The 15,929-nt window shown below is 38.5% G+C and overlaps 1 protein-coding gene across 1 annotated transcript in view; it reads right to left on the bottom strand.

The window, feature by feature from the left end:
- Positions 1-9,921, bottom strand: part of LOC111346590 (uncharacterized) — a 44,345-nt gene extending 34,424 nt beyond the window's left edge. Inside the window, exons 1-14 of the mRNA XM_088756640.1 lie at positions 9,640-9,921; positions 9,261-9,384; positions 8,879-9,004; positions 7,754-8,010; positions 7,338-7,452; positions 7,045-7,170; positions 6,558-6,817; positions 5,912-6,002; positions 4,845-5,234; positions 3,954-4,382; positions 3,075-3,710; positions 2,312-2,620; positions 1,002-1,289; positions 346-763 (exon numbers count right to left, since the gene is read on the bottom strand). Coding sequence (XP_088612766.1) covers positions 346-763; positions 1,002-1,289; positions 2,312-2,620; positions 3,075-3,710; positions 3,954-4,382; positions 4,845-5,234; positions 5,912-6,002; positions 6,558-6,817; positions 7,045-7,170; positions 7,338-7,452; positions 7,754-8,010; positions 8,879-9,004; positions 9,261-9,384; positions 9,640-9,921 — 3,851 coding nt within the window. The remainder of the gene's footprint in view (positions 1-345; positions 764-1,001; positions 1,290-2,311; positions 2,621-3,074; positions 3,711-3,953; positions 4,383-4,844; positions 5,235-5,911; positions 6,003-6,557; positions 6,818-7,044; positions 7,171-7,337; positions 7,453-7,753; positions 8,011-8,878; positions 9,005-9,260; positions 9,385-9,639) is intronic.
- Positions 9,922-15,929: the final 6,008 nt, after the last annotated feature.

Below are 15,929 nucleotides of genomic sequence, written 5' to 3'. Positions count from 1 at the left end.
ATGTTGCTGGCGAATGTTTGGTTTATTGGAGCTCGTCGCAGAGCTTAAGAAAAGGTGAACCATATGGAAGCGACTCACCCACACACCCAATGAGATGGGTGCCCTGCAATTTTATGGAAGGCATGGCTTTTTACATTTGTACAGGTCATCACCTAACTAACATAAAGCTATTTGAAGAGAGAGAGTCGCACAAAAAGGAAGGCTTGTACACTGCAATGACTCTTGCGTTTCCTCAATTTTTTTGTTGGTGAACGAAAATTAGGAAATAAACTATCAAAAAAAGAAAACTAATAAATGATTGCACCAAGCAATTTCAAATCGTTATCATGAGACTATGGAGTTTACCACGGCAACTCACCAGCTTTTTTCTGACACAGCGGGTACTTTTTTAATGTACATTTACCACTCCTTATTCTAGATGAGCCACCTGGCAGATAACCACAGCTGCGACTGCTTTGAATTGGTATTGGATATCCTGGCTTCCACAACGAGTAATCTTGTGGGGTGCCGTCAATCCATGTCCATTCATCCTTGCTTAACAGGCCAATGAACAAACTGTTGAAATTTGGTTGGAAGCGTCTGATTTCGTCTAATATATTGGAGAAAGTGGCTCTCAAACCTTCACGAGCTATCTTGGCCAGGGTCCCACCGTCTCGTTTGCACCGCTCCAAAGCCTGTTGCCAATTAAGCGTACTTGAGGGATTTATAGAAAAGCAACCACCACGAAGAGGGAAAAATCCCGGACGGCACCATGATTGTGATACTTAAAGGGACGAAAAACAATGCTGTGAAATGAATCATACCAGGTATTTATTGTTATACACGCCACAATTATCAGAGAATGGCAATCGCAAGTGCTCTGTTTCTAGTCTCAAGATTGAGCCTACTCGCTCGGTAAAAATTTCTTTATTGTTATTGCTTGAAATTTGGTGTCAATATTAAACTGTGTAAATGCGAATTAAGCCATTAAGTGCGCAGGTTTCAAAAGAGATTTTATCCACCTCTAAAGGCGTAAACACTGTTTGCCCAAGGCCCTCCTTTGCCTTCCTCACTGCAATTATTACTCTTGCCATACTTGTCAAAAGTTTCTTCTGCTGTTGCACTGGACAAGCACTGCCCATGGTTTTGTACTGCAAACATTTGGAAACCTCTTTTTCGTGCCACGATCGCACACTTTTCAACTGCGTTCTGGCGTGCTCTGTAATTTCCATCCAACACTGGGTCTGTTCCTTCAAGGTCCGGAATAGCACGATCAAGGATGTCTCTATAGCACCCCACATATTTATAATCTATTCGATAAAAAAAAAAAAAAAAAATTAAGTAGTTACTAACCGAGTTTTTGAACAGATGATTGACAAGCTTGGTGTTCATCGGATAATATTCGAAAACAGGTAAAATGCATCGCTAAAAATTCGGTTTAGCGAGAATAATTTACCAACGCAAGGATCCGAAGAAAGGATGCAGCGAAAGCAATCACTTGTCCTTTAAAAGTCTGGGTAAAAGACTGAGCAAAAGCGGCAATATATATAAAATACTATTTGTAAGGAGCGAATATATGGAAAAAAGAGAAAGCTTTCGAAGCAAATGATTGATGTCTGTGACTTATGTTGCAGATTTTTGTTCGTGTTCATTTCCCAAGCGAAGTTCTTCTTTTTCCTAAGGCCAAAAAACAGAATCATATGGATTTCGATCAAAGTCTAGATATGTAAACCTGTGGCTTGATAGAAGGGGATGGAAATGAAAGGTGTTCTCCAAATAAAACAGTGAAATTCGCACCATTTCGTCCATTCACTACAACTGTAACGAATGATTTCTTATTTTTGTCTCGTAAAATTTAAATTTAGTCATCCAAATATGGACTAAACAAAAATGGCAATAATGTTCACGAAGTTCCATGAGTAGTTGTAGTCAAATGCCTCTTATTTAACTAAAAGGAGAAATACTCTTCGAAAATCATTTATTCTTTATATAAAGCCTTCTTTAAAAGTATACATTAAGTCATAGAAAAAGGAGAGTTTGAAGATTCTAAAGAGAAAAACAACCTCTTGAAGGTTAAAACCTTAAACCTTTGAAACGAAATCTGTTATTTCATGTCTTGCCCAACAACTCTGCCTTCTACTTGTGACTTAAATAAATAAACACTCCTCTTTAGCCATCATGTGCTCATTTGCTTGATGTATAAGAATTGCTCGAAAAATTTTGTTGAATTAAATAAGGATTTTTTACAAAAATAAGAGAAGAAACCCACAAAAATAACATTACTGGACACCAATTTTCAGATGAAAATGCTGCGTTGATCAAATCGACCAACCTTTAATAATGTAAACATCGTTTGACCAAGGTCCTCCTTCGCCATCGCTGCGGCAATAAGTGCTCTGGCCATATTTGTTGAACGTTTTTTCTGCCGAGACACTAGCTGCACACCATCCACCATTCTGAACTGCAAACATGCGAAAGCCCCTTTTGTGAGCTGCGAGGGCACACTTTTCGATCGCGTTTTCACGGTTCAGGTAAGCACCGACCAATAAGGGGTCAGCTCCTTCTAATGTTGGAATTGCATGATTGTTTTTGTCTCTATAACATCCCACTCTTGCGTGATCTGGTGAAGTCGCTGGTGAGACTACCGATAGAAAGGAATGAAATTAGAATTGATCTTCAAAGTCAACAATCTAATTTTAGAAATCGCGGCTGAGCTATACCAGGAAGGTATCTATAAAGGACAGCAGGTTGTTGAGTTGAGTTGAGTGAAGTGTTATCCTAATATGTTTAAAGGACCTCACATTACAAAATCACGTAAAGAGGTTTCTCCAAACCTGTAAACGTTGCAAAAACAAGTGTTTTATAACAAGTATGTACTCATACAGCTGACTTCCAAGCATTGCTTAAAAGGGCAGGTTAAATGAATGAAAGAAATAGATAGAAGAAAAGTGAGACGTAACGGCGCTACTCCGAGAAACACACCAAGGTAAATTATAAAAGAAATTTATAGGTTCCTGAACCAATATCACTTCAGATAAATTTTGCCCATGTAAGACAACAAGCTCCAAAAAGAGACATTTATCAAACATGCTTACTGGATTGATTGCATCTTGTTTTTATCTTCATAATTTGATCCACGGACAATGCTTGATCGTAGAACTGCAAGCAGGAAACTTTTCCATAAAATTGCATCTCATGCTTGTTAGACGCTCCTATGGTAAGATTTCCTTGAGTTGCCAATTCCACGTTGGTTCCAATAGACTTGTTCATAATCATGCTCTCATTCACCCACACAGACGCAACGCCAGCGTGAAAATCGTACGTGGTCCCCACAAAATTCCACGCGTTTACTTTGATAACACCTTCTATACCTAATATGTGAGTCTTAGAACGATCCCTGACCATATAACGAATTTCAAGTCCAAAGGTCGAAGGAAAATACCCCATCGAGCAACCATAGTCATATATCAGACCAGCACGAGTGCCAGAGGCGTCAGGGCGCACCCATGCAAAAACACTCACCGAAAACCTTGTATCAAGTTCTCCCCCATTTTCAACTTCCACATAGCTGTTATTAAAACCGTTGATAAGAAAGGAGCCAACTGGATCACCAAAGGGACCTGTCGCTAGCATGATGTTATTGGAAACTGCATCGGTGGCTCCATTTGGACTATGGTCAGCAACTCTATCGCTGCGACGCGTGGAAAAAAGAGCGACGGGCAGGGGGACATCTTGGAAAATAAACAGATTTGCGATATGTGAAAACGTTTTTTCCATCAACTTTCAAATGAATAGAAATTAAAATACGCTGCGTATTTTTTATTTTAGAGGATTGTTGGAAAAGGGTAGTTCAGAAGAATTTCAGCAAACTATAAATCATTTTTTTTTCGATTACGAGAAGTGTACATAGACCAAGCATAGTAAAGGGTTAAGATAAACCAGTTTCTTCATCTATCAGCTACTAAAACACATACCTAACGGTTCTTCGCAAATAAATCCTGTACGGCTCGTGCAGGGTAGATTGTTCCAGCGCCATCCGTATCCAGCCCAGTTTGAACTCCAACCAATTGCATTTAAGAAGGCTCCACACCTACCATCACCGCTCGGTTCCGTCGGGCCCCATAGATTTATATTACTCGTTGCATTATCACCATCTATCCAAACCCAACGTAGCTTGCTATCAATTCCAAGGGTAAGACCGCGGTATTGTTGCTTGAGTTGTTTCCGCTGATCTGCAAGGGCCTTTAATTGCTCTGCACTGTTGACTATAGCGATTTCGCTCGTCTGCTTGTGACATAAGTTCCGGGCACACTGCCACTGCTTAGATGATTGGAAATAAAACATGAAACATGATTTTCCTAGTTTGTACCAGCCAGGCAAACATCCAGAAATAGAATGGCTACCTGCAAAGAAAATAGCTCATTGGTTGTTCTCTTTTTTATCTGCAGTTTTCCATTCTACTGGTAGTCATTCTGTTTTGACAAAGAAGAAAATTGATTTATCTTATTGCGACAGGTGGTTCATTTCGTTAAGTGAGACACTTTAGAATAACTCCTCGTTTGACTCTTTTTGATAGCAAGTTTTTTTTTTTAAACGAGTGAAATTTTTGTTTTAAAAGTTTCATTTAAATGTCAATGAAAAAGTTCGGAAATAATCAAGTACATAACTCGCCGTTAATTGAATACAGGTCTTCAATCTTATCTTTAATTTTACTCTCTTCCTCTTTCTCTCCCCCCTCCCTTTCTCTTTCCCTCTCGTTTTCCTACGGTGTAGAGAAAAACACTGAGCGCGGAAGAAACTCCTCGCTTCCACTTTAAAGAAATCTGTATCGGGTTTCACTTAATTAGAGTTTTTTGCGTCCTTACCTATTTCACTAACATTGCTGGCATAAAAAGAGAAACCCGTGTTGCTTTTGCAGCAGTCCATAAACCTGTGATCTTCAAGAGTAATCGTAGGCCCAAATCTATCTCTGCTTCTGAAGATAATCTTACTGCAATTCTGTGAAAACTCCTTGTGACTGAGGACAGCAACATCCAAGGGATAGTTATTATAGTTAGAAATATCTAGCTTTGTGTTAACGAAGCTATTTCCTTTTAATGCTTTGGGGTAGACGAAATAGGGCTTTTCTGTCGGATTTCCTTGTGGATGTGCGGTAGTGAATCGGAATTCATCGGAATACAGATAGTCTTCAGAAGGTCTTGTGGATATTCTAAAATCATTTCCCTTAACGGATGACACGTAGAAAGTTGCTTTGCCTAAAATGATAAATTTAAAAGGAATCATGGATCAAGTCCTTTATGTTAAAGTCTGCGTTGCAACGATTCTTAGTAAAGTTTTCATAGTTGTGCAAGGAACGCGACAGAGGAATGGCATTTCGGATTCATATCACAACATATATAATTCATCAATGAATGAGGAAAATCTATGGTAAACAAGTCATCAGAAATAAACAACATCACTCTACTCTACATGTATCTAGCAACCGCTATCACAAAATCTCATAGCAAAAAACTAAAAAAAAAAGATTTGCATTGGGCAACCACACTCATTTCCAGTTAATTGGTACCTACTCAGACTCCGGAAATTTCGTACGCTGAAACCAACCTTCGCTCCGACGAAGGGCTAACGCTCGAAACGTCAGCTTTTGTAATCATTACGGTGACCAATTTACCATTTCAACTTTGTTGATATATCCAAATTATTTCGTTACTCCCACCGACGCAGCCCCAAACAGTTTCTTTCGAAACTATCAGCCTTTACCCATTTTAGCAGTTACGTCCATAAAAACAGCGCTGACGTTTGAAAGTGGAAGTAACTCCTAAAAGCTATTATGGAGATACTACTCCACACATTCAAAAATTTATTATACACCGTTATCATGGGCGCAAATAATTTCCTACAAAATCGAAAGAGGATGTTGATTTTGTCGTACTCGATTGCCCACAAGGTCCTTGTTGAAACGTGAAGTCGTCCAGAGCTGCGTCTCCACGATAGCTTGTACCTGTAATACCATCAATGATTATCTAGAAAATGAAATGAAAAAGACTTCCTTGCTATGATGAAATTACGCTTAAACGAGGTGAGAGACAAAGTATGTTATATTTCAAAGCTCTACCGTTTGCTGAAAATCTTAGAAGTCTCATATTCTTATATCGCTCCCTGAGTTTTAAACCTGGCATGAGGTCATGTAATGCGTGCTTTGACTGATAACTTCCAACGAAATATGTATGTTTCGGAAGATTGCAATAATCAGCAGCGCAATTAAAATGAAAAAAAATCCTAAGAGAACTCACTCTATAGCGTAAATAATAAGTCTGTTCTAGTAAGACATGGTTTGATGCTACAAAAAGGGCCTCTTGTCGCAGCGATCAGATCACCCCAAATAAAGGCACTTGAAAAGGGTGCCGAAACGTTGGGTCGATAAATTGTAACTTCGGTTACAATCATTAAATATTCAAACCAGAGTAGCATCAAAGCATTTCTGATTGTCCCCCTGGTTGCTGTGTGAACTTAAATATAATCCATTCTAGTTGTTGCTACCGTGGGCAGAGGCTATGATTTCAATCGTGACATCCCACCTGATAACTTGAAGTGTCGTTAATGCTAACTTGCCCTTGTTTCCAACCCTTTCCTTGATTCTTCGACTTAAACCAAAGCGGTTGTAACCTGTCTGCAGCCTGTCTTCTCATATACATAACAACACATCCCATGGAAGAGCCATACATATAGTAGTAGAACATCATGCAATGCAGTCCTCGCAACCACGGACTCGTCAGTCTTGCAGTGTCTCCCATCTTTCTGGGTCGCGATGTTTCAATATAAATGTAGTAGCCAGATCCTTTGGAGAGAATAACTAGTATCACATGAAAAAATTCTTCATTTTGAGCACCAAATATGAGGAAAATCTGACATCTTCTGATTTGATTACTTCATTTAAATTTTTTTTTCTGAGCGGGGCACAAATCAACTAATTATATTATTACGAGTTGTATCAAATTTACAATTAAAGTGATTAGCCCCGAATGAGGAATGCCAGTTTTCATAAATACTGATACTTCGTAATACCTGAAGTATGGTCCCTGGTGGGTCCAGTCCTATAGCTTGGTGTCCTGTCCTTTCTCCTTCTCCATGTGAAGATAAAATTTAAATCGCTCCTCCAAAAGCAAAAGTTACGTTCGAAATTACAATTCCCTAAAAATAAAAGATACAAAAGCCGTCATCTTAACAGTTGACAAATAAGAAAATTAATAACTAAAGCTTGGAAATTACGCATTTTATGACATACCATCACGAATTAAGCGATAACAGAAACATCATTAATGGCTCTGTAATAATTTGAACAGAAGCGTGATATAAACCTTGTCCGCTGGTGTTAAAGTCCCTCTCATCATGGCAAAGTCCATCAACTAAGTTGACGTAACAGACGGCTATACGACTTGTGTAGTTTTTGCCAACTGTTGCTTGCAGGACAATCTGTAATAATAATCATGATGATTATTAGTATATCGTTTTTTGTGATGAACCTAAGGCCAGTGAAGTCTAATCTGATTGCTCGAAAAGGTTAACAGTAGGCAAGGTTATTGGTAAAATTTCACACTTGGAGTAAAACTTGACCTACCACGACAAGGGGTGCTACTCCTTATTCTTTTATACTATAGTGACATGTAGGATCTATGCAGATTGCAATGCTTGTACTAATAGAAAAATTGAAAACTACTCAAAGAAAAGTGAACTTCATCTTAATTAATGTTTCATACCATTTCTCTATGTGTACCTGACACTCATCGGCATAACCGATATCGACGCTAGCCTTTATCCACTGACTTCCCTGATCTCCCGACCTTTGCCACATCGAATAATATCCTTGTTGCCCTCGAACTTGAAGCAAGATATCCAGTCTTCCCACATCACGCCCAGACAAGCGATAAGAAAAGCGGAAACATTTTGGTCCTCGAATGAATGGACTCGATAACTGAGCGGCTTGATTTACTTTATCAGGTTGTAATTCTTCGATGTAAATGTAATTTCCTCCTCCTGACATGGAAAAGAAAGGCGGTAGGCTATGATTTTACCACTATTCGATCACTGCTGGCGTGTGTGGGATGGTTGCGGTAAAGGAAACAAGAACTACCTTGACCGTCTTCTCAAGCGAGCTACGGGAATCACTGTGGGTTGCAAGGCTACCGATAATGATATACAGCAAATATTGAAGTGGCCATCCCCACAACCCCGCAGAGAATATCACAAGTGCATACGGGTCTAAAAATGTATTAATGGCTTGGCTCCAGCTTATCTACTTGACGACTTCCACTCCTCGAAGCAGACCCATAATTATAACGCTAGAAATAAAGACCTTATCCGCCTGCATCTTGCCAAAACAACTAAATTTCAAACATCCTTTAAGTATAATGCCGCCAAATCCTGGAACACTCTTCCTTGTAACCAACACTATGATCAGTCTCTCACTAGTTTTAAGCTAAACGTCAAGAAACATCTAAATGATCTACTCGAATGATTTTTACAGTCTATTATTTACTCACAATCTATTATCTCTTCATAATTTTTCTATAGATCTCCAATTATATTAGCTAATTTAGTAGTTATTCGTATTATTTTGTACAGATCTCCATTTAAACCAGCTACGCTGAACTGGAATTTCTGTATAATTAATGCATATGAATAAACAAATTTATAAATAGACACAGATTTAGAAATAGATAGGAAAAGAACAAATGGTAAAATACTCTAGCTTTCTTCGAATGTGAATTAAAATACTTCACGCGACAAGAATAATTCTTATTTAAGTTGACTTGCAAATTGTCCTCATGAAGGAATAACTGATTCACCAAGTGTATAGATAAAGTCACCAATGCCATTAAAGCTTACATCTTTTACCTACCAGTGTGATCAACGCTCGCTTCAATTTGTTCACTTGAGCTTTTTGATCCTCTTCTCCAGTCGATTTGATCCAAAGGTGCGAAAAGGTTTCGCCATCCACAAAAACTCTCATTGAAGGTGCAGTTCACTGAAATTGAATTATAGTAACTCCAGTTATTATTGTTCAGAACAAGTTACGCCACTTCATACAGAGAAGTAAGAGTTTTTATTTTACTTGAACGTTACGCGTGAAGAAAACGTCTTTTTCCTTAGATCTTTGCCTTGAAAATCTAATTGACTCATTTACGATTGCCACGAGTATTCTCAATGCGAGTTAAAATAACTCTTAAAGACACAATTCAAGCCAAATTGCTTCTTGTTCAGCAACACAAGGGCAGCGTTACCTTTAAACAATTCAGATGGAGTAGTGTTACCATCTGAAACACATGTTAGGTTCTCACTGAAATGGAGCTCATCAACTGCAATGCTTGATGTAGAAGTCACACCTGCAACGCCCTCTATTACTACCTGTGAGTATATAAAACGACATGCCAAGGGTTCAGTCATGAATCATAGATCCTTATACGCCTGCAAATTGTACATGCATTTGATTAGAAAACCTCCCGGCCCTTTCTGATGAAGAATAAATAGCGCTCGGGTCTATTTTCCCTAAATTTTTTATGTTGAATGTTTCGACCCCGAGCAAAAACGTCTCACACACAGACACAAACACAAACACAAAGGTGTTATAATGCATCGGATTGCCTTTGCTTGTTAAACTACCTGATAAGTGCCATCGTAGGTTATAGCCACGCAGCCTTTGATCCAATCGCGTGACGAGCGGTTCCCATGACGACTCCATATTCTGGACTCACTCCCATTGACTCTAAGATATACAGATAGAGTCTCAATGGTGCTGCCGTACATGGAGTAGAAAAATGTCAACCGCAGTGGACCATTCAACCACGGGCTATTGAATCTGGCCTTCTCGTTGTACTTCCGAGGAGATGACGTTTGAATGTAGATGTACGAGCCATTTTCTGAGGAAGTGTGCAATACATCCATTTAATTCAATTCAAATAGCTTCCATGTTGCCGTGCGTCTGATCAGTAAGAGATCACAGATTAGGTCAAGATGTGGTAAAACCGAAAAAAAAAAGAGAGGGGGGGAGGCACCCGAAGCGCACATGGATGTGTCTCTGATATTCGTTTTACAATTTGATGTCTTCTGTGATCTATTTTTAAACAGACGTACAGTAAAACGAAACTATTTGTTTTGCCTAATAGGTAAAGTCTATTTACGAGCCAAGTGGCCCATAAGAGCGGCGCTTAACTCCGGTTTCCGTAGGATGAAGCGACTGGGAGTATTTCTACTCCCCCTTGGTGGAAGGGATGCAAGTCCATCACAGGGTTACCCCCCCCCCCCATTAAATTCGTTGATTAAACACCTGGAGGTACTGTGAGAGTAAAGTGCCTTGCCTAAGAACACAACATCCTGGACCACTCGATCCAGAGTCGAGCGCACTAACCAAGTGGCCATCGCGCCTCCCGTTTTTCCTGGTAGAAAAGTTAATAGCTGCTAAATTTATCATTAAGCTTATCATATAATAGTGGATAACTTTATTAGTAAACTGCGCGAATCTTGAACACACATGTAAGGTTTATACTAATCAGGTTATGAAATTTCCCAGCGGATAGCTTTTTTCGATGGCTATATTGCGTAGAAAATTAATTTTCCAATGTACCTGAATAATCAGTGATTGGTCCAGTGTTAGAGCTTGGAGAACTTCCTCGTCCAAGTACCCAATCAAAATGGTCGGTGTATCTTTCATTGGACCAGCAGCAGAACGTTTTCTCATCAAAATTACAGTTTCCTGGAATACGAATAATACCAAAAGAACTTTTGCTTCGTGTGGGAAACGTCTTAGGGCCTTTACCCTGATTTAAAGTTGGCAAAATAGCTTAACAAGTATGTTTCCCTATAAACTTAACTATGGTTTCAGTTGTACAATTTCCAAATAAATTTGTATAAGTTGTATTAAGTATAAAATGTCATGGTAAAACTGCCACCAAATCCTTAATGTCATTTAAGAACCCAAAATACTCCCACAATTGTAAAGTGGTCTTGACTGCTACTCAGAAGGGCAGAAATTAGCATGCTTTTTCAAAGGGTGTTAAGTGGACCCCAACTAGACAATTTTTTCAGGTGATTTATAATGAGTAACCGTTTCTGCCGTCTCTGGCAACCTGTGCCTAGTTTAAAACAACTTTAGCACCTTTTGTGCAGTATCTGAACTGAAGATCCGTCATTGTGAGATATCAGTCAAGCAAGATAGAGAAATAAGAAAACTGAGACACATCATACAAGATGTTTGCTTGTAGAGCAAATGAACGGCTAGCGGTCGAGATTATAAATGTCCGAGACTGATTGACTGCGCGGTTGGCAAGTCTCTCTGGAACTATAGTCACAGAGAGAATCTGTCAAAATAATCCCAATCTCACTGATATATTCAAGAGCCGCTTGGTGGAAAATATTATGGCATACTTCCAACCGTTTATTTAATAGTCGACAACGATGGCACAGTTGCGCTGAAAAGTCAAACAAACACTTTTTCTTCCATCAAATTGATTTTCAATTAATAATCGAACCGGAATGGTATTTAATAATTTTCATTTTGAATTTGTTGTTCAGATTTCAAATTCGCTTAGTTTCCTATCAACTTCCGATACGTTATAACACCGGTTAATACTTAAAATTAACACTTCCTTGTGGGCACTTAAACAAAACATGCTTATGTATTACGTTTGAAAGTGCCGTGATAGACAAAACAAACTCAGAACATTACGTTTGTTTTTAATAAAGCAGCGTTCAGGGTGAAATTCTTCATTAAAAAGACCTTGACAGCCCTTCGAATCATGTCATTGCAACATTCTTGTGGGCAAATCGTAGCTAAAAACTTTGGATGTAACTGGTTTCTAACTAAGGTAGAAAAGTCGCTCAAACCTCCATGAGGAGTAATTTCCTTTCTCGGCTAGACTAGACCAAACGGCTGCAGATTTCTTTACTGTTGTATCCTTTATTACTTATTGTATGACGTAGATAATAATAATAATGTGACAATTCCTTGCAGGTTGATTTTCTGTGAAACCGAAAAAAAGGTTATCACGGACGGAAAACAAAAGAAGAGCAGTTTCTCAAAACAGTGACAATTCTGCCCTTGGATCATACAGAAGCTTGAATGCTTTTGATTTCTTAATTGACCGCAACAGATAATTTTTGCTAGCTTCCGCCTGGAGTTTTTTACGATCAAGAGATAAAACTTACCGGTAATTTCTTTTGAGGAGCCTCCTGCTTTGAAGGGAAAATCAATGGCAATCATCAGCAAGAGGCTGGCAAATAGCAAATGCTTTCCGTAGATGACTGTAAGCGCCATTCTAGTGAGACACACTCTAGAATAGAAATAATCGTTTTAATTTCGACGCAGTCCTTTGCTAGTAAAGTACTTTTAAAATTTGCATCACGTAAATTAACCGACTTTGGTCGACTTTCGCACCCCGTAAAAAAGATGTAACCGGTGTTTTCGTGACACTAGTTCGCTATAAGGGAAGGAAGTTAAAAAATACAAGCAGGCGGCCACAATAGATCCAATTGTCGCAAGGCACGTTTACAACTAGCTCCCAAACAAGCACAATGTGAAATTTAACTATGAAAGGCCTCCTGATGGCAACTAATTTCATGCATAATCAGTGACACTTTACCTTGACATTTACGCAAAACACCAATGTAAACTGTTTAAACATTTGGAAAAGAACATTATTTCCGCACGAAAGAACAGTGTCAGTTCAGTTTAACACCTGCCCTCCACCCACAAGACGATTCTAAAGAAAACTCTTTAGGAAAAAAGAAAACCGGTTAGAAACCCTAGATACCTGTGGAGATAGTAGCGTTTTAGAGCCTTAATCAAACAAGTGTTATTTAAACAGCTCACAGTTTGTTGCCGTAACGTCAAGAGTTAAAAGTAGAATTATTTTTCTCATGTTTAAATTGTGGGATGGATTGTTTGAATTCGAATGAAAGGAGGAGCCCTCTTTACGAAGGAATAAAAACTTAAAGCAATAATCACTAGAGGGAAGATTTTCCAAAACAAGTCACCATAAAGTGGGACTGGTTATGAAGTACACAATGAGCGAATTTTCGAAGATCTTTAACACCTAATCACTCTTTCAAACAAACCACCGCGAAAGAACTTGACATAACAGAAGGGAAGCCTTCATTTTCTATATCGGTCATCGGTGTCAGTTCAAGTAACTGTTTACTTTCCTAACAAAGTTGTTTACAGGTTCTAATACATTATTTATCCTTGACTCTGCATGAATCTGAAATTATCCTAGCTATGAACAATTGAAAAAAATAACAGTAAAAGTTGGGGATATAACTGGCCACAATCACTTCGTAATCCTTCAATTCGCCAAGCAGGGACAAGAGCGTGCTTATTGAGAAATAGTTAGGCTAACACTTCGAAAAAGAAAATAAATTTTTTTTTTCTCCCCGTTTGGATAAATCGTACCTCTTTGACATTTTTGTGCATCAACACCGCGCTTTGATGGGAGACGTAATTACCTCCTTCGCAGCCACCCTTTTGAGCGATGGTTTAAGATATACAATACGGTAAAAATTCAAAGCAAGGCAATAGTCATAGTTTGCTACGTTCTGCAGGAGCTTTCCAGCCATTAACCGTACCTTGAACAAGCTCGCAGGACACCACTGAGTCTTAGAATTGCTTAATCTGTGGATGTTTCATGAAATAACAAAATTGTTTAAATGTTCCTTGGGACCCATCACTCTTAAAGGAACTGTTTGAATGTGCCTATGTCCTCTTTTTAAAATACTATGACTCATGCTTTGCCAGAATGAATTCGCAAATACCCATTTTGTAGTATAATACTGTTTGCAAAATTCGTGAAACATGTGGCATTTTGTGTCAGGAAGTTATCAGAATTTTTTCAGTATTTTACCATACTTAAATGAGCAACAAAACTAAATTAATAATTCATTTCCCACAGTAGAAGTTTTTCATATATAAACAATCTGAATAATAACCAAACACGCACCACCATGAAACACAATTCAAATTAACATTAATTTTTAAAATCTCCAAATTTCCACTTTTCTTTTCGACAAACGTAACTTGTATGGGTGAAACATTTTGTTAAACTTGCTCCATCATGTCTAAAGAACATATTTAGGAAATACCGCTCTCCTGGTCCAAATCATTAAAGAAAAAAAAAATTAGTATTCCTCGAAAGAAAAAAAAAGTTAGAGCTCGCGAATTGCTATATTAGCAGATAATACTTTGTAATACTCTGTGTACGTGTAAGTAGAATATTCTACCTTGGCAAGGAACAAAAGAATTAAACATGGGTCTTTTTCTTTCCTTCTTTTCCAATTTTTTTTTTCGAAAATCGCGGCGCAATAACTTTCAGAGACTCTGCTATGTTTTCTATGACTCGACAATCAATTTTATTTCGTGGGTCAACCTGCACGCAATATTCACAGGACGAAATCCCACGTTTCCGCGTTTCGTAAATGTGACGGAAACATAGAGCTTCATATTTCCGCTACATTTACGTCTTGCGGAAACGTGTTGTACCAAATCTTGGCGTTTCTATCAAGTTTTCGTCATGTTTCCGGAACGGAAATGCCAAGCAATGTTTCCGTCATATTTAAGCCAGGACGTTTCCGCTGCTGTTTGTTTCCGTCATGTTTCTGCAACGGGTTCTTAATAGCCTTGTTGAATCTTTGCAATGATGGAAAACAAACCGATCATGATTTTGGGCATAATTTTTACCATTTTGACGAAATTTATACGGCAGGAAACTCCACTTAGATATCGATGAAATTGAATAAATAAGGTTTTTCGGAACAACTACCGTGAGAAAGTTTGCAGATGAATTAGTAACTTCAGCTTCCGATACGCGTAATCTGGTAGAATAATTTGAGATAGCTTGGACAACTTGGCCAACTGAGTCATTTGAGGCGGTTGGCCATGGGTGTCTTAACGGGACTGGATAACTGGAACTTGTTGGGTCATTAATTTGCGCTGGTTGGGTTATTTTGAGATTACTCGGTCATTCATTGGCCGCCCGTAACCTAGGGCAAACTTTACCTAAATCCAAGATGGCGAATTTCTCTGAGCCCACCAATGAAGAACTAATATCCTCAGTAAAAAAAGCACTTAAGAATAACAAATCGACATTTCAACAGAGAATTGCGAATGGGAATAAATTTAGGGAGCTAGATATCGAGTTTAATGGACTAAACCATGTTGCTGAGCTAGTTATGAAGGAAAACTTTGGAGGGATTCGAGAGAGACCTGGTTAACTATATCCAATGGTATAGGGTTGGATGATTCGAGCGAAATGTGCCATTGATCACTGGCTTTCTCCTCGAATGAGCAACTGCACCCGTGGATGGTCGTCTTCGATCTCCCTATGACACGACAGGTTTTTAAACTTTTGCGTAAAGAGATTCTTGGACGAACAAGGTATGGTTTGGAGGTAGAGGAGAAATTAAACCACATTCTGTAATAATTACCTTTTTGAGTCTTAGAAGGTTCTACCTTTTTGTTTGACCGATTTGAAGGCTATGAGAGTGGTGTATTTATCAAGTAGCTTGGTGAAGGAAAGGAACAAGCAAAGCTAATTGTTAGCGAAGACAAAACAGGAGTGATGACCTACAATGAAAAAGCTGCAGAGTGTTTGCAAGTGAAATTGACAACTATGGTTATTGGAATTCGTTTGGAACTAGCCAGCAATAAATACAGAAAGTCACTTTTTTATTTTGACAGTAATTATTGAAACTGCTTAACTGTTGTTTTTAATTTATGCAATTAAAATGATTATTACAATTACAACATCTACAAAACTGATGATAATGTAAGGAAAGAGGTATGCATCTTCAATAACATGCATGCTTGTTGAATTTATTTTAAACAAAAAACATTCAGGCTCCTCCCTGGCCATAACTGAAATTTTTGCTGTTGGATGGAAATGACGTTACCTCTACAAACACAG

Source organism: Stylophora pistillata, chromosome 4, assembly GCF_964205215.1.
Source record: "Stylophora pistillata chromosome 4, jaStyPist1.2, whole genome shotgun sequence".
NCBI classification, from domain to species: Eukaryota; Metazoa; Cnidaria; class Anthozoa; order Scleractinia; family Pocilloporidae; genus Stylophora; species Stylophora pistillata.
Note: the sequence above shows the minus strand (reverse complement) of the source record. Positions and strands in the feature narration are given on the sequence as shown.